General features: G+C 40.6%; 1 protein-coding gene across 1 annotated transcript; it reads right to left on the reverse strand.

Annotated features, from left to right (window-relative positions):
* Window positions 1-13,512: 13,512 nt before the first annotated feature.
* On the reverse strand, window positions 13,513-19,722 carry LOC118427131 (keratin, type I cytoskeletal 9-like). The gene is made up of 4 exons (XM_035836768.1): window positions 18,999-19,722; window positions 17,333-17,488; window positions 13,972-14,433; window positions 13,513-13,577 (listed from the first exon to the last, which is right to left on the reverse strand). The coding sequence occupies exons 1-4, from the start codon at window positions 19,720-19,722 to the stop codon at window positions 13,513-13,515; spliced, it is 1,407 nt and encodes a 468-aa protein (XP_035692661.1).
* Window positions 19,723-20,151: the final 429 nt, after the last annotated feature.

Raw genomic sequence — 20,151 nt, forward strand, 5'->3', positions numbered from 1 at the left:
TCGCGGTGAAGTGGCGACCGCGAACATTTCTGCATTTTACAGTATTAGAAAGGGATGTCAGGAGCTACTATTGTCTGGTCTTGTCTCTGGAGTGTGGCAGAGCGGTGTCTCACATACGGAGGAGTTTCAAGAAAACACCACGTGGCGTGGAAAGATGGTTACAGTACCGTCGTGTGGGTTAGACACCACCAACTGTCCATCCGGCCCCACGGCCAGACCCCACGGATCTGTAATGTTCGCGACAGTACGGACAAACTTCCCCTGGCTTGTGAACATGTCAACCCTGTTGTTGCCACTGTTTGCCACGATGATGTGACCCAAGGGGCCGATAGAAATACCTTTGAGGGATCTCAGTTGGCCCTCATCGCGGCCAAAGTCTCCAAATTCGAATATCTTAACTCCCAAGTGACTGTACACGTGAACACTTTTGTAGTTCGTCAGAAAGATGTTTCCTTCGTTGTCAGATATGACTCCATTGATTCTCACGCCTTGCTCTTTACTGAACGCTTTAAAACTCCGAACGAGAGAGCCATTTGGCTGGAACATCCTTATTGTATCTGCCTCTCCCACGATAACTTTGTTGTTGCGCACGTCTATTGCAATAATGGGACAGGGATAACGACCCATTAAGTGTACATCGAACTTCTCTATTAGCAGGCCGTCCCTACGGTACTTAACGACACGTGCATTAAGTTCGGCGCCATATAAAACTCCAATTACCCACAGGTAGCCAGGTTCCACGCCAATACCAACACTGACAGGGAAAATTTTCGTATCCTCACCCGGCACCACCGTTGGAAAGAGGCGCAGAAAGCTCCCATTTATGCTGAAGACTTGGACCCGGTTGTTGACGTTATCAGCCACAAATATTTCATTGTCATCAGACACAGCCACTCCGTAGTTCAATCTAAATTTCCCAGGTTCATTTCCTTTACCACCGAAAGTGATCTTCTGCATCATTCTGTCAGGATTTTCTGCAAGAAGTAATAAAAATTGTGTGTGCAAGACTCACATGTACAACATTTATTATATTTGTATACAGCCGAAGCTAGATATTAATGTTAACCTGAGTAAAGTGAGGAAAGTCGTGTAAAGTGCCTTTCCCAAGGGCACAAGATCGTTAGCACGTCAGCTGGATTCGAACCCGCAACCTCTCGGTCACGGGCCGAACACAGTCCAGCTGCGCTACGCGGTCCCGTCCTTGTACCCCCCTCACATTATATACGATCTTCGGACGTACTTCGCGATCGCAGGAAGGTTGGCTGATTTTAAGATCTTAAGATGGTCTTGCGTATTTTTCGCCAAAATCTGTCCCCCTCACATATAAGCGAGCCTCGTGCGATCGACGGTGAATAAATCTATGATAATGAACCTCCCATGACCTTTTGCACGCGGACAAGGGAACACTAAACGTTCCTCAAAAAGGCAAGAGATCAATAAATGTTGCTTATTTTGTTGTCGGAATCTTTTTAACCAATGAATGGAATGCGCGGGCATAAATAATAGAAATGACACAAGAAAGGAAAGTGTGTCACAAAGCCAGCCTACATACTGCCACAGGGGCCACAATGTTAGAATTACCCTCACATTCCCAGAAATTCAATATTTGTAAACAATCGGAAGTCGGGTGAACGTCGCCCGAACGTCGCCCGACTAACGGGCGTTCGCCATCCGATTTGCGCTCGATGATTAATAACTATATGTCTGTGCTCGCCTATCGGTCTTCAATCGTTGGATTGACGCAAGACTATTGACCGATACCCTTGCGAGGTACGCACGATTTTCACGCACGATCTGCGACTCGGTAACGAGCTCTGCGATCTCGGAGATCTCCTGCGACTTGTCGCTTATGTTAAGAACATGTTTCGCTGCACCGCGACCGTCGTAAGACTCCTGAAAATTGCCGGCGATCCCTAAAAATCGCAAGATGATCGTGAGAACACCGGACGTCTTACTCACGAAAATGTCATTTAGAGCTCGTAAACTAGTCGTCCGATCGAATCGCGCCTAATGTGAGGGGGGTATTAAAGCCATACTGTACTCCACAAGAGAGTGTTCTGGTTCTACTAATAATATTTAGCGCTCTTATGAAATCGAGGTCCGATAAAAAAAATGTTTGCAGCATGTGTGTGAATAGGTCATTTTCCATCCTTAGAAACTTAGGTCTTCTATTTATTTAACCCCAAAATTTATTCGGAACTTCCCCACCCGATGGGGGGGGGGGGGTGGTGCAATACTCATTAATTAATTTATTTACTTATCTGTGATTATGTGTGATTATTTTTGTACAAGTTTAGTCGATTTTGTGTACATAAAGATGTGATCTTTAGAAAATAACACTCTCTTCTGGAGGAAATATGGCTTTAATTTTACCCCCAAAGAAATTCTGACTTAAGCAATTGCATGTGTAGTTTCTAGTTGGTCTCACCTTCACGTTGTGAGCTGTAAAAGACTGCCGACGGTGTGGGGACAGAACTGTAGAATCCGGTCTGATCAGGACCAGGGGTAACGGTAGTAGTCACAATCGCTGTCGGCTGTAAAAAGATGGTTATCTTGTCTATCTATCTATCTATATTACATACTGGCCAAAATCCACTACGGGGTATCCCGGCCAGGTAGGTGCAAAGTAGTATGGCCGGTGGTGGTGCAAAAAAGTAGGTGCAATAAACGAAAACAAAAAAGTGAAAAACAACGTGAAGTGTCAGCAATACTTGAAGTGTCATTGGTTCATCGTGGTTCATTGATTTTCTAAACCCTGTTACAATTAGATATTTAGAGTTAGCTATTTATCTCATTCTTTTAGCTCAAAAAAATATTTCTCATGAAAAGCTTGATAATTACAAAATATGTGATAGTGATAAGTAAAACATTTGTCTCATTTTTTCGCCAACAAGGATTTTCATTCTTCTTCTGGAGAATAAATGTGATAGCAACCCATTTATCACATTTACTATCCAAAGAGAGAACCAGAATTCTTCTTCTGGAGAATAAATGTGATAGCAACCCCTTTATCACATTTATTCTCCAAAGAGAGAACAGAAATCTTCTTCTGGAGAATAAATGTGATAGCAACCCCTTTATCACATTTATTCTCCAAAGAGAGAACCAGAATTCTTCTTCTGGAGAATAAATGTGATAGCAACCCCTTTATCACATTTATTCTCCAAAGAGAGAACAGAAATCTTCTTCTGGAGAATAAATGTGATAGCAACCCCCTTATCACATTTATTCTCCAAAGAGAGAACCAGAATTCTTCTTCTGGAGAATAAATGTGATAGCAACCCCCTTATCACATTTATTCTCCAAAGAGAGAACAGAAATCTTCTTCTGGAGAATAAATGTGATAGCAACCCCTTTATCACATTTATTCTCCAAAGAGAGAACCAGAATTCTTCGTCTGGAGAATAAATGTGATAGCAACCCCTTATCACATTTATTCTCCAAAGAGAGAACCAGAATTCTTCGTCTGGAGAATAAATGTGATAGCAACCCCTTATCACATTTATTCTCCAAAGAGAGAACCAGAATTCTTCTTCTGGCGAATAAATGTGATAGCAACCCCCTTATCACATTTATTCTCCAAAGAGAGAACCAGAATTCTTCTTCTGGAGAATAAATGTGATAGCAACCCTCTTATATCTTTAATTCTCCAAAGAGAGAACCAGGACTCTTCTTCTGGAGAATAAATGTGATAGCAACCCCTTTATCAAATTAATTCTCCAAAGAGAGAACCAGAATTCCTCTTCTGGAGAATAGATGTGATAAAGGCCTGTTCGTATTAGTATGCGGTTAACGTCACTAGCTCGCAGCATGCAATCGTTTCCGGAATTAAACACCACACACGTTACATTCGGGTGTTATATATTGTCCTTGATTTGGGGAGAAACTTTATGAATGTTACGTACATACACTTCTGTTGGTTATATAACGTCCTTAATTTGGGGAAAACTGTATAAGTTTTGTCTCTCTTTGGAGAATCAATGTGATAAGGGGGTTGCTATCACATTAATTCTCCAGAAAGATCCCTGGTTCTCTCTTTGGAGAATTAATGTGATAAGGGTTTGCCACTAACTGGCAAAGACTACACATGTCATTGTGTCCGTACCTTGGTCTCCGTACGTACTCTAAGCAATATCCTGACAAGGTTACCTCGGCGAGTACGGTATGCACTTTCTATTGGTAGACTTGTATTAGTTCACACTTGCTACTCAACAGTACGATTTGCAGTGACATTCATAACTATGCCACTAGTTAACGAAGGCAATACGCTTTACTTAAAGTGATACATAGCTCATACGTTGTTAATGATGTTAATGGTGAGATATAACTGCCTTTATCTTTGATTTTTTTTAAAGAAAAAATGGACTCTAAGTCGGAACGGAATTGGCGCAAATCACGAATCGAGACGTCGCACAACAACGAAAACCGGAAACGATTGCATGCGGCGAGCTAGTGACGTTAACCGCAAACTGATACGAAGAGGCCTTTATCACATTTATTCTCCAGAAGAAGACTCCTGGCTCTCTCTTTTGAAAATTAATGTGATAATAGGGTTGCTATCACATTTATTCTCAAGAAGAAGAATTCTGAGAGTCTCTTTGGATAATTAATGTGATAAGGGGGTTGCTATCACATTAATTCTCCAGAAGAAGACTCCTGGTTCTCTCTTTGGAGAATTAATGTGATAAAGGGGTTGCTATCACATTTATTCTCCAGAAGAATAGTTCTGAAAGTCTCTTTGGAGAATTAATGTGATAAGGGGGTTGCTATCACATTTATTCTCCAGAAGAAGAATCCTGGTTCTCTCTTTGGAGAATTAATGTGATAAGGGGGTTGCTATCACATTTATTCTCAAGAAGAAGAATTCTGGTTCTCTCTTTGGAGAATTAATGTGATAAGGGGGTTGCTATTACATTTATTCTCCAGAAGAAGACTCCTGGTTCACACTTTAGAGAATTAATGTGATAAAGGGGTTGCTATCACATTAATTCTCCAGAAGAAGAATTCTGAAAGTCTGTTTGGAGAATTAATGTGATAAAGGGGTTGCTATCACATTAATTCTCCAGAAGAAGATTGTAGTAACACTCATTTGGTCAATTAATGTGATATAAAAACCTAAATCCTTTATCACAACTTTTTCAGTTATCACGACATTTATCTTTTTTATTTATCTTTATCTTTTCAGTGCTAAATAAATGTGATAAATAATCAGGTCTTAAAGATATTTGTGTGCCCCTGACCCTGTCAAATTCTGCGTAATGACCCCGGATTTTCAAACTTTATTGCTAAAAGCACAATGTGGTCACTTTAAAAGTAAATTCAAGAGCCAAACCTCATCAATAAAGCACCAATCACGTCGATGAAGGTAAAGATACCGGTACAATAAGATACGCCAAAATCAGTTAGCCAAGCAACTGGATATGATCTTATCCAGTTCCTTGAGTGACTGTTTTGAGCGTAAAGCACTAATTATGAATAAATGTGTCCTAAAATGGTCAAAAAAATCCCAAACGAGACAAGGTAATAATGCACAAGCATACTGCTGCTGGGTTGGTATAAAAGGATACACGGAGAAAGACTCCGACGACAATGCACAACACAAGGAATGTAGCCATTGGCATTGCTGCAGCTAAGCACGCCTGGTGACGTGTACATTCTGAAAAAAATCCACATTACAGCAATTGAATCAAATAAAAAAATTAATGGTCATGAGAAAGTACCGATTACCGCGAAAAAATGACAAAGATTTCTCTTCAGAAGTTGGAGATTTCGACCTTGACTATAATTGTCATATACAAACGGTGTAGCGTCACAGATAGTATGTCCAGCTTGATGGAAAACTTGTTCTGATCTCGTATCAATCTTAACGTTAAGGCTTAGATTTGCCTTGAAACAGGCTAGGACTCAATCGTGCGAATATTCAAATGTTTTGAAATATGGAGACAGCTTACCGCAAACTGTAGGATGCTGAACGTTTGGCACGTACATCGGATTTGAGTGAAGCGCATTTGGGACATGTTGTCTCTGCTCACTTTCAAGATTAGAAGGGCTTGCATCACTGTTTGACGAGTTGGCCAAGACATCATTGATGTTGTTTGAAGCCGCTGTTGGCATCTGCAAGGACTGTCTCGCTTGGGTGTGAATGTCCCATGACGTTGTGTTAGACTCAATGTCATCCTGTTTCATGTATGCGACAGCATATGGTCGAATGTCAACATCATCAGAGGCAATGTTTGCTGTTTGTCTATTTTCAGCTGCAACATCTATCCTTGGGAGTGGGCGACCATTACTTAGGTCGTTGCGTTCCTGGTATCTAACTGCGTATGGTTGGATGCAGGGATTTGTATCACTGTTAGCTGACCAGAAGACAGTTTCATTTTGAAGAGTAACAGCACATGATTGGAGGCAGGGATCGGCTGCGTTGTTAGCTGGCCTGGTGGCGGCTTCTCCATCTTCTTCATATGCAATATGATTATTGTTGGGGGTGCCATCTTTGTTGGCATTATCATCATCCTCATGTGGCTGGACAGAGCCAGTGTTATCGTTGCTAGCTGGCCTGTAGGAGATTTCATTGTTGTCTTGGTGTGTTTCACTACCAGCACATGGGTGGGACCGAGGACAGTCGTCGTTGTCAGTAGGCCTACCAGGGGGAGAATCACACTCTCGCGTCGAATCTAAGTCAGTGTAAACGGTGTTTGGCGCGTACATCGGGTTCGGATCCCGGGATTTTGGAACGTACTCCCAGTCCGGTTGTAGCGCGTCGGGATTTGCCTGTGCCATACTTTCTCTGAATTATCTGCTCTGGCGGTTTTTGGTCCGGGTTTTAGATACCTTTGTGACAAATTATGCTTGGCGAAATGTTTACTGCAAGCCTTAGTCTGTCCGTCTGTCTGTCTGTCTGTCTGTCTGTCTGTCTGTCTGTCTGTCTGTCTGTCTGTCTGTCTGTCTGGCTGGCTGGATGGATGGATGGATGGATGGAGGGGTGGATGGTTAGATGGATTGATAGAGGGGTGGATAGTGGGATGGATAGATGGACAGATGGATAGTTGGATGGATGGATGAATTGATAGTCGGTGGATATTTGGAAGGATTGTTGGATGGATGGATGGATGGATGGAAGGATGGATGGATGGATGGATGGATGGATGGATGGATGGATGGATGGATGGATGGATGGATGGTTAAATAGATAGATCGGTGGATTGATTGATGGATGATGGATGAACGGATGTATGAACGGATGGATGAATCCAATTGCTCAGGGCCAATCCAAGGATTCTGCCTGTATGTCAGTATTGTGTCTATTTAATCCCCCTGCTCTGCGTAGACTGATTTTGGCGACCCCAAAACCTGTCTTCGCTACCTCTAGTATGCAGAGGGACGAGAAGAGGCTGGATTATTCCTGAGAAAATGGTACAGTTTTAATCAGTCGAGCAGAAATGGTGACGTCCTCGTCGCCTAGCAACAACAGCTCTTTTCTTGAAACTGCCCCGAGTGTTGCCTTTGTGTGAATCGCGTCTGCATAAATGCAAACAATCAAACCATGATGTTGGCGAGTGTGTGGCTCATACAAGAGTCACTACCGTATTCATTATTTGACTACTCTTTTTTTGCTATCATGTTTTAAGAACAGGGTAAAAATTCATAACAAAATGAATTTCCACTATGCTTGTTTTAAGAGAAAAAAGGCGACTTTCGTCAAACGAAAGTTTTCATTCGTAGTCTGACACATGTAAGTTCATGAGAAGACAGAAAGCAATTCACATGACCGAGCTCCAAAGAAAACAAAATCCAATTTATACGTGGATCAAACAGCCCACGACCCATCTTCTAGTACCAGACAATTCATATCAGTGTTTAGATACATATATATCAGCGCTATACTTGTTGTCGCGGCAAGGGTTGTGTCTAACATGTTGTCTTTACCTGAAGATATTTTCAGGATTCATCACATACTGATATGCTACAAGTTTTTTTCTGACTAATCGGTGGTTATCTAGTCATAATTTTCGTCTCTTTCTTTTGGGGGAAGTAAGTTTAACCGTTTGCAATAAAGACATAATTCAAGTAGCGTCGCCTTCTTGAGTAGTAAATTCATGTATTATTCTTGTCTTGGTATCACATAAAGATACACATTCTGAAGAAATTCGACCATTCACGAAGGAAAAAAAACAAATTGTACATAGTCCATTCCAAACGATTCTCAAGGACATATTCTCTAAAGTAGGATCACAATTTCTAACCATTTAGAGTAGAAACATGATAATGTGAACTTAATTAATAGTGTAGTGATGTTGTACCATAAACGAATGTATGTCGATAAAGATTCGAAGAACCAGGATTCAAGCATTTTGTACTTACAGTGAAGCTTCTGGATCGTCTGCAGTATCGAACCGACGTCAGCGGCACAACTGAGACTTATTGCATTGAGATATGTGTAGGCGGCCATACATATTGACTAAAGATATGAAGGTTCTAAATATTTTAGTAAGAAAAGGGACAGATTATAATTGTAAAGAAATGCTGCGATAAACATATTTTAGAGCCTAAACGAATAATCTATTTAGGTGATTTTGCAAAGAAAATACAAGATATGTGTCCTATCAAGTCAGATTTTCTTATGGTGTTTAGCTTCCCCTCTCCTGGGAACCGTTAAAATGGACTTGCCAAACATCTTTGTCTTTAAACATGGGCTGAGCTTCGGGGGCTGGTAGACTATACATGTATTATGTAGTGTATTTCAACACCCACGTACTTTTCATCAACAACGTACGTACTAAATAGAGTTCTATTCTCTCGCTGTTTACAGTAGTCTTTGATCGACTTTGGTAGACTATAGATGGTATCCTCCGTAGTATCGACTGGCTCAATCGTTCTCTTGCTTGTTATTGAATACACATCGTTGACCGATATGAATTCACTAACAGTAACCTTTTTTTTTCTTCTTAGATCATGGACCGGTCCAGAAAAACCGGACCTGAAGAAAATCAGTGGACCTGATCTTGGATCGATTAGAAAATGAACAGATTATATCGGCAGGCAGGTTTATGCGTTTTGTGGCTTACCGTTCCAAGAAAATAACAAAAGCAAAGTAAAAGAGAAGTTTCTGCCGTCACAATTGGTCGAATTTGTTTGTGTTGATTGCTGTAAACATGATCTGCAATATGTTTGGATGATATGGCAACAACCTTGTTTATAAAAACTTTCTGCGTCTGTATTTTGTTTGTGACGAATGCGCCACAATGCAACGTCGTATGAAGGTCACTAGAGGTCGCCAGGTGATCAGTAAAGAGCAGCTCAAGGCCGAATCCGACACCGTTAGGATCAAGCCTCGCCCCCTGCCATCGTGTAAGATCCACCAACCAGCCTGTCCAGGACTAAACCGTCAACACCTTCCTGATTCATTCAAAATCTGAAACTATAACGGCTCTTGCAGTTCAACAAAAGCCGTTAGGGAACCCAAACTGTACAACTTACTCTTTGCATAAAGATCTAACTACCACGTCAAGTCATGACCAGAACTAGAGATATGAATCGGAAGTTCCACACTCATACACACACACACACACACACACAGACACAAACACACACTCACACACACACACACACACACACACACACAAACACACACACACTCATACACACACACACACACACATATACACACACACAAACACACACACTCACTCACACACACACACACACACAGAGAAATATTGCGTATGGGGAAACTGCAATATATATTTCTACAACTTACAACTAAAACGCAAGAGGGCGTGATTAAAACTTTTACGAAACTTTTGCAATAACTAATCGAGTTCACATTTAAGGACAAGACACCCGTCATACTTGCACAAAATTGTTTATTAACAATGTTGCCATATCGGCAAAATGTGATGCATTTTATTACAGTAAAGCAAACAAACAAACTGGAATATTTTCCAGCTTACTACTGAAAAGCTAACCACCCACCTTATTTCTGTATATGGCGGGGCTTTCTGACATTACACCACCCAAGACAATAGCCTGCCATGTCGTTTAATGGTGACTGGTTGGTGGATGAATGTAAGTTCATCTGTGACGGTAGTTAGCATAATGATACCATTTTAAGACTTTATATCCGTACACAAAACAAAGCGCTTACCAACAAGCTTTCGATCAGTCCTCTGATCCTTCTCAAGTTGTAATGACCCAAAACCTAAGTCGCACTTCCGAAGTGACGTCAGTAAAGGGTCAAAGGTGCTTGACAGTCGGTATCGGCCCCGTCTTAACTGACGTCACACTTCCGTTCCGGAAGTGCGACTTAGGTTTTGGGTCATTACGACTTGAGAAGGATCAGAAGACTGATTGAGAGCTTGTTGGTAAGCGCTTTAACTTGTGTACGGATATAAAGTCTTAAAATTGTATCATTATGGTTGGTGGGTGGTTTGTATTATAATAAACTTATTTGGAGTAAGTTGGAAATGATGAAGTCTAGCAGACTTATTCTCAATGGAACATATATTCATCCTTAATATCCCATACACGAGGGGTGATCAATAAGTTCTCGGCCCAACCCAGAAATAATAAGCACAACTCAAATTTTGAGGCACAACTTGATAGTGTGGAGCCTTTTATCATTATCCAACAAATTTCAAATCATTGCATTCATTACTTTACAGGAATTCGTTTTTTTCTAGATTAGAAGGTAAGTTGCGAGAAAAAGAAGGGTGAAGTGTGATCAGAGAATTTGACCCGCACAACTCAGGTTGCAGGTCAATTGTCCACTTTTTTTTTCGTTATCCCTTACCTAACGTTACTGGGTGTTGCCTGCAAAGTAATGACCACTGTGACAATAATTTGAATTTTGGTACACATTCATATAAGACTTTATACATGTACGTGGGGTTATCAATAAGTCCTCGGCTTTACCGAGAAATAATAAGCACAGCTCAGATTTCGAAGCGTAGATGTCAAGTATAAAGTCTTATATAAATTTGTGCCAAAATTCAAATTATTGTGATCATTACTTTGCAGGTGACACCCTGTAACGTTAGGTAAGGGAGAAGAAAAAAACGTGGACAATTGACCTGACCTGAGGTGTGCGCGTCTACTTGCGCTGCTGGAAGTCAGACACCCAATTCTTTTTGCTTGAAATAGGAAGAGAATCATTACCAAACATGTCTTTTGTTAATTTACGGCATGGGGAACTCGACCCACACATTTCACACCACTTACCTTCTTATTTGCAAAAAAAACGAATTCCTGTAAAGTAATGAATGCAATGATTTTAAATTTGGTGGATATTGATAAAAGGCTCCATACTATGAAGTTGTGCCTGAAAATTTGAGTTGTGCTTATCATTTCTGGGTGAAGCCGAGAACTTATTGATCATCCCTCGTAATATACGACGTTGATTAGTATAAATCGCGATCGGGTCTAATCTGACTTAAGCTGGGGCACGTTGGCGGCGTCGCTTCGTTCTAAATTAGATTTGTGTTTTTAACACCCTTGACTTTACGATAAGAATAGACTCTATCATGCAAAACGAGTAAGTATGACTAAAAGACACAAAACGCAAAAAATATGATTTTTATATTTCAGCCATACCATAGGTATCATATGGTGAAATATATTGTATTCGTAATGTTTCTTTCTTTCTCCTGTCAAATCTTCAAATCGAATCAACTCCGTCGTTACTGGACCGATTGACTTGAAATTTGGCACAAGGGTAGAGTGGACCAATACCCTTTGGTGTTTTTTTTTTCATTTTCTTCATATCTGCCTTTAAAATTAATTTATTCATGTTTTTTCTGCAATTTTTATGTACATTTTGGTCCCCTGTACCCTGGTATTACAGCCGAATGACCTCAAATTTGGTGCAGAGGTGCCTTGATCATATGCGCACATGAACTCAATAACACTTTTGGCAAACGGTACAACAAAATGCTTAATTTGGGGATTTTTTGGCCATTGTTTGACCAAAAATGTACGCTTTTGGCTCCTGTTCCCTGGTTTCGCAACCAAATGATCTAAATTTTGGTAAATAGGTACACTAGATATTTGTTCAAACGGCCCATGTTTAATTTCTGGCAAAAACCACTTCAAAATGATATATTTTGGGATTTGTTTCGTTATTTTCTACTGGCCAGAGGATCAACGACCTCAAGGTCGTTGACCTCCCACCTAAAGACAGCATGAGCACATGTCTATATACTAGTAACTTGATTAAAGAGGCAACCAATCACGTAGCCTGAGTCAACATCCCAAAGGGGATTGGCAGCCAATCAGTGAGCCTGGTGTTATCTGGAAGAGTCCATTCTAGCATGAAAGGGGTACATGGACTGTTGATTATATAAAGTCTCTAAGTGGGAGTATTTTTGAACTGGTCTAATTTGCAATGTTACATGGTGTGTACTGGAAGAGTCCATTCTTGCACGGGGGGGCATTTTTTTAAAATTCGTTCTTGGACTTTGGTGATTATGTCAAAGTGTTTCATTGTGGTTGTTTTTTACTAGTCTATGTTGCAATTTTACATAGGGTGTGCTGGAAGAATCTATTCTTACATGGAGGTTTTTTTTTCTTAAATCCATTTTTGGGACTTTGGTGATTTTTTCAAGTCCAATTTTAGCGGATATATTTTTGGACTTCACCACTTTACATAGGGGCATCGCAAGAAGAGTCCATTCTTCACGGAGGGGGATGTTTTCAAATTTAGTTTTAGACGGATGATGATTCAATATTCCATTTATAGCGGAATTGTTTTTGGACTGGTCTATTTTATCTTTTCATGCCTTTTTTGCTTAGTTCAACTTTGGACTGGGTTGCTTAATCAAAAGGCCATGTTTTCAGTGGGAGTATTTCTGGACTGCTCTATGGTGCAAATTCACATGGGCTGCACTGGAAGAGTCCATTCTTGCACTGGGAATTTTGTAAGATTCATTTTTGGGCTAAATTGTCATTTTTTTGCACATGGGTGATTTTGGAGTAGTGATTTTCTATTGTTGCAAGGGGAGAGAGATGGCTGAAATATGCTGTATTTGCTCTCAAGCAAATGTCGGCCTTTCTAGTTTGTCGATTAAATTCGTTGAGCGCTATGTCAAATTGCTCGGACGCACCAACACCGCAAACGTGCCGCAGCTTCAGTGAGACGGTGGACTGGTGTATTATGGGGATAACTGCCTGTGCCAAGTAATGTGTATTTCCTCCCACTCTAACGAATCCAAGCACGTTACAAGTCTGAATAACCATGGCGATTTCAGTGACCTGTACAGTGTTATTGACAAAACATGTCAGTAAATTTTTATGTGGCTATCACACTGGCGCTTCTTAGATACTAATGTCACGCGGTTGCTATTTCAGATTATGCAATGTACTGAAATAGATACTAGATATATAGATAGATAGATGGTTTATTGCGTAACAATTGTATCGGTGACAATGCATGGCATGCAGGCAATGCACAGACAACAAAAATTTCAGTCTAATACTACACATATATATTATATTACAACGATTCCAGTTACCACAATACTAGTGGACTACATCGAGTGGATGATCTTCGGACACGAAGAAGCAGCCATCACATCGAGTGGAATCTACGGTAGGTAATAAAGGGAACAATTACATACATTTGAAAATATAGGGTCAATTTAACTATTGGGACATACAAGTACTGAGTGATATCTAAAAAGTCAAACAATGGAACTCTGACATTCAACAACTTATCAAGTCACTCCTTATCAATCCTTAATAGATCTATCTACGAAAGAAGTTAACTTTTAAAGGCAGAATTAGGTGTATGTTAAAAAAAATATCCTATTCACCCTTCTCTGGTAAGTACAACATACCCCGGACCAATATTAGCCCCTCCTTCACCGCTAATGTCTGATCCTGAGTCACATGCATATGACCCACCCCCACCCCCACAGGAATCAGGTGAGTTATCCCCCCTCCCTCCTCCTGAGTACCCACCCCCTCCTCCTGCCCCACCTCCACGACCATAACTCCCTCCCCCTCCTCCAAACCCGCCCTCTGCATTGTACAACACCCCCCTCCCACCGACTCCACCGTTCACGAAAGCCTTCCCACCCTCACCCCCATTACTCCCATCAGTGCCACCAAAGTGCACTTTCCCGCTCGCGCCGTCCGTTAGGAGCCCCCCGCCTCCCCCACCTACATTATCCTTGTCCCCCTTTGTGGCGCCTTTTCCACCAGACCCTCCTTCAAAATGTGACCGACCACCTGAGCTGTACTGCCCTACTGTCGATCTTGTACCGTCACTGTGGAGGTTTCTAACATGATATATCTTATAACCTCCCCCCGCACCCCCCGCCACGATCAGCGGCGTGTTGTCCGTCTTGGTGACGAAGGTCCCGCCTCCACCGCCTACACAAAAAAAGCCTGAATCGGTCTCCGCTCCCTCTTGGCCGACAAGTATTTTCAACACCTCACCTGAAAATAAAACAGAATAGCTTTTGCTTATAGCTTTTGTATATCAAATATCTATTCCTTTCCTGATATTGAAGAGATGACAACATTAGCTAACACATTGCTTGTTGTGACTATCACAAGGTCACCAAGAAGAGAATCATAAATTGATGAAATGTCATTTATGTGTGGAATGTTAAGTAGACTTCTGAATGAGCTATCAAATGGGTCATCTAAATCATTATTTGTCATAGCTTAAATTAATTAAACTAAGGGGAAGGTGTACTTCACTGACATACTCTACTTATTTAGTAAATGTTAGATTTTAGAAATACCCGTGCTTGCTCCCCTCCTGTCTTCTTAGTCTGATAGCGACAAGATCAAATAAAGAAAGAAGTACGTGGCCAGTTTTGAAATGCAAGTCGTGAGTGCCGATGTGAGATATGGATGACTGCACATTAGTATAAAGTGGTAATCAACAGTGAGACAATGATGATAGTTAGTAACCTTTTTGTAAATGGAAGGTCCCTCTGATCACAGCACCGCGCCCTCTAGAATCTCCAACATCTTTCACACACCGTCCTGCGGTAGAACCTACAAAGAACAGATTATTAACTAGAGTTTGGCGACCTCATACCTCCATGAAATATTTAGAGCTTTTATAAATTTCATGCAATTGGCTAACTCATTGACATAATTTATACATGGTGTTGTTCATCATTGATTAACGTACACATGTCACAATTAGAAAATTCCCATCATTAACCATAAAGCGGTTTTGCAATTTTACATAAAGTTTTTTATGCAAATAAGTTCCTCATTACCATATTTAGTTTCTAGTTATATACCACCTATCATAATTAACAAGTGTTACATTTATTGAAGTTCAGTTATTGCAAACAATGGAATCATACAGTTTCCTTTTTAATTATGCAAATTAAGTCCTCATTTGTATAACATGCATATCATTATGAACATCTTGGCCCAAGCTACCTGCATTCCTAAAATGATGCCAATCCGTCAATCCTTTCTGCAGTTATCCTCTTTGGAATGTCCTGACAAAACGCCCCTGCAGTTCCAAAATTAAATGTTAGGGGGCTGAAACTTGCCCCCACCTTGTCATGACACTGCAAGCTATCTACCAGCCAGATGTCAAGACCATATCACGTCCAGGACAAGAGATACATAGAAAAAACTGCTATGATAGAATATTCTCATTAATTATACAAATACACTCCTATTTTGCATAAGTAGTATTTTATCTTGTACAACATTGTCTAAGGTACCTACATACCAAAAATCATGAAAATCCGTTGTTCCCTTCTTGAGTTATCCTCGTCAGAAGTTTTTGACAAAAATGCCCCTGCTATCACAAAACTAGACGCTAGGGGGCCCAAACTTATGTCACTTCTTCCTGAGCACATGAGCTATCTAACGCCCCAAAATCGTGACCATAGCTTGTTCAGAACACGAGACAGCAAACCCGGAAGTTGCCCTGCAGTACCAATGGAAGCCGCTAGGGGGCCCAAAATCTAATCATTTCCAGCTTTCATCACATCCTGCCAACACACCAAGTATGAAACCAATTCACATAGCCGTTTTTGAGTTATCTTGTATACACACACACAGACAGACAGACACACAGACAAACACAGGGTAAGCTAGAGTTCGGCGACCTCATACCTCCATGAATATTTAGAGCTTTTGTGAATTTCATGCAATTGACTAAGACTTTAACATAATTTATGCATGGTGTTATTCATCATTGACTAACATACACATGTCACAATTAGAAAATCATTAATCAATGGGCGATTTTGCAATTTTTACATAAATTATGCAAATTAGTTCCTCATTGCCATATTTGGTTTCTGCTTATATTCCACTTATCATAATTAACAAGTGTTACATTTATTGAAGTCCAGTTATTGCAAACAATGGAATTATACAATTCCCTCGTTAATTATGCAAATTAAGTCCTCATTTGCATAACATGCATATCATTATGAACATCTTTGCCTAAGCTACCTGCATTCCTAAAATGATGCCAATTCGTCAATCCTTTCTGCAGTTATCCTCTTTGGAATGTCTTGACAAAAACGCCCCTGGAGTTCCGAAATCAAATGTTAGGGGGCTGAAACCTGCCCCACTTTGTCACGACACTGCAAGCTATCTACCTGCCAAATGTCAAGACCATATCATGTCCAGGACATAGAATATGATAGAATATTCTCATTAATTATGCAAATGTATTCTATTTTGCATAATTAGTATCTTATCTTGTACAGCATTGTCTAAGGTACCTACATACCAAAAATCATGAAAATCCGTTGTTCCCTTCTTGAGTTATCCTCTTAAGAAGTTTTTTGACAAAAATGCTATCCCAAAACTAGACGCTAGGGGGCCCAAACTTATGTCATTTCTTCCTGAGCACAAGAGCTATCTAACACTCAAAAATCGTGACCATAGCATGTTCAGAACACCGAGATAGCAAATCCGGAAGTTGCGCTGCAGTACCAAGGGGAGCCGCTAGGGAGCCCAAAATCTAATCATTTTCAGCTTTTATCACACACTACCAACACACCAAGTATGGAACCAATCCACCCAACCGTTCATGAGTTATTTTGTTTACACACAGACACACACACAGCCACACAGACAAACGCTGGGTAAAATATAACCTACATGACATTTCATGGAGGTAAATATAACCTCCATGACATTTCATGGAGGTAAATATAACCTCCATGACATTTCATGGAGGTAATAAGTAGTGAAACGCGGAACAGATACTGAAAACTCCCGCAACCTGTTCAGATTACAAAGAGGGTAAATAACAAATGCTTCTACGGTGCTATTAAAGTAGCCCAACATTAAGACTTATATGTCTTTGATTTTAGGATTACAATCAGTATGAACATACCTGCCGCCTCTACCCTGTACTTCCCTGTATCAGGTACAGTGAAGTACTGAATCCCGTCCTTCAGCTGCACCAGCCCCTCGTGGTCCTGTCCGCGGTAGTGGGTCCCCAGGCTGGTCGGGCCCAGACGACCGGTGGTACCGAGGGTCGTGAAACGGGCTATGAGGAAACCGGAATCTTATTAGCTTATGTTGAAAATATAATTGATACCATATTTCCAGGATCCCACACCTTCGCCAGATCACCTAAGCCTTTATAATGAATATGTTTTGTGAGTTTTTGCGTTATGTATGCAATGAAGGTCTTCATTTGCATAAATTCTATTAGTTTTTCATCTCCTCAGCCCAAATATCAGACATACACAATCTATGTTAAGAAGGCTCAATGTATAATAAATTTTTTGATAATTCATGCAAATGAGGTCCTCATTTTTATAATTGATGTCGAATGATGTTCAACAGTACATAACTTCCAAATGCCATAAGAAAGAAATACTCGTAATTTACCACAACGGAATTTTAGTATTAATTATGCCAATTAGGTCTTCATTTGCAGAATCTATCAAAGTTCTTACCTTTCTCGGTTACAAATGTTACATGTTGGACTGGTCCCATAATGGGACAGAGCGGGTTTATAGAATTTACTCATTAATTATGCAAATAAGATTTCGATTAATATTCAGCTATATGAAGCATCGCTATCTACAGACCCAAAATTATGGCGATCCATCAACCCCATTTTGAGTTAATCCCTTTCAAAGTCTAAAACTAAAATGGCTCCTGCAGTTCCACATAGCATGTCCAAAACTGGAGGTATCAAACTCAGAAGTTCCGTTGCAGTACCATTACTAGCCTCTATCTCTCTCTCTCTCTTTCCCATAAATTGATAACCCAGCAGCTTCAGTAATCACATGCATGAAAATCGCCATTTTAACCGTTACAGGTTTTGAACACAAATATATGAGTGTTGTATGTGGGTCATATTGTTACCAACATGAAAAATTGATGTATTGTTTTTGGTCTGTGTGTGTATGTGTTTGTTTCTGGGTGTTTGTGACCAGCATATAACGTTTGAACCTCTTGATTGATTGAAACGACATTTTTTTTATGTCACACTAGGTATGTCTTGGGAATATAAAGGTCAATGTAAACGCGACGAATTTTTATAATACTCGGCATGCAAGTAGCGTCAACACTGTACTCAATGGCATTGGAATTATGCAAATTATTACTTCATTTGCACAATTAACGAGCGCTTTCCATAATTGGACCTTCTTACATGTAACATTTCTAATTTATGGAAGGTGAAGCATTAACAGATACTGATAATGCAAATGAAAGCATGCATTGGGATTCTGCCAAACAAAAGGACTGCTTCACATAATATATGTATTTTGATTAAGACCATCATGGATAAAATAGATTATACATATCACAGCTTTCTTAGCATAATCAATGAAACGAGATGAAACCATAAATCTGCAAAGGCTTAAAATATATCATGGAAGTATGAGGCCGCTTAGGTCTTCTTACGTTTGCATTCAACACTCCCATTCAATTGTTGTGATTCAATCATAATGACGGGTTTTCAACAAATTCACCAAAGAAACATCTTACCTATTGGAGGCGAAAGACCTATATCTATTTTGTTACATTTTTGTGTAGCTTACCTTCGAATACCATTGTCTTGACTTCTCCAAGGCGAGGCTCGACCATGTCTGCCGCCTCGTCCTCCTCAAAATCGATGAAGGCCTTCGCAGGTAAGTCCCCTGTAATCTCGGTAAGCTCTGTCTGTAACAGTAGCTTCAGTCTACTGCTAACTTCTCCACCAAGCGTCATGATCTTAATGTCCTCCTCTAACGCCACAGTCGCCTTTTTGATGTCTTTTATAGCGGTGGAGAACTCCTTATTCCTGGCCTGGCTCAACTCGTTTACATCACTCAGTAACTCGGCCTCTTGTTGATTGACAAGCGCGATTAACTCCTTCCTAGTTTGCTCTGCTTTTCTCTTAATCTTTTCGATAGTTTCGGTGACATTTTTTTCCATCTCGGCCTGTTGTGCTTGCGCTTGTTGCTCAGCACTCTTGAGGTTGTCCACCTTCCTTTTCGCAAGAAAAGCGAGTTTGTCTCCATTTGCCTTCGCGGCCGTGTTTCCGAAATACTCGTCAAGCGTATCCTCCAGGCTCTCCACGAAGAAATTATCTTTCAGTCCCGCGACCCCGCCATCCAGAAGTAAAGTCTTGCTGCGACATGTGGGGCAATCTAGCTCAGTTTTAACCTTCTGTTTCTTCAGAAACTTTTCGAGACACTGCTGGCAGAAGGAATGAAAACAAGACAGTACCTTGAGTCGGCGTTTGGACTGCCGGCAGATCTGGCACTCGAGGGAGTCTGTCATGTTGTAAAGTTCGGGAGGGTTGAACGACCAACACAAGGCTGAGAAATGAACTTTTCTGTGTCAAAGAACCGCTAAACAGTCCAGAAGTTACGAACGGGAAGGTTGTTATCTTAAACCGCTACTAAACCTGGAGGTTAACGGTATCAGCAGACGTCGGACTGACCGAATTGTCTACTTGTAACGATGTTTGAAAATGGCGAGCTGACAAAATGGCGTTATCGTTGCGCGTCATGTGATAAGGTGACGTACCGTAAATCAACGAAAATGTTGTCCTTATCTAAGCAGCAATATTCGACGGGCACATATTAAACATTTACCAGACGCGCTCAACAATTTGTGGCGATACTGTATCGGCGTACTAGTACATTGCTTGCCCTAAACAAACAGGACAAAGTACAATCGGTGGCAACAAGAATACATCTAAAATAG

This window comes from Branchiostoma floridae, chromosome 12 (genome assembly GCF_000003815.2).
Source record: "Branchiostoma floridae strain S238N-H82 chromosome 12, Bfl_VNyyK, whole genome shotgun sequence".
NCBI classification, from domain to species: Eukaryota; Metazoa; Chordata; class Leptocardii; order Amphioxiformes; family Branchiostomatidae; genus Branchiostoma; species Branchiostoma floridae.

What these genes read in the sequence shown, in the direction of transcription:
- LOC118427131 (XM_035836768.1), bottom strand. Translation starts at nt 19,722, where the DNA reads ATGACAGACTCCCTCGAGTGCCAGATCTGCCGGCAGTCCAAACGCCGA. An exon ending in GTACAGGGTAGAGGCGGCAG is followed by an intron (nt 14,434 to 17,332) that starts GTATGTTCATAC and finishes TTTTATTTTCAG; the next exon opens with GTGAGGTGTTGAAAATACTT. An exon ending in AGGGAGTTATGGTCGTGGAG is followed by an intron (nt 13,578 to 13,971) that starts GTGGGGCAGGAG and finishes TACCTACCGTAG; the next exon opens with ATTCCACTCGATGTGATGGC.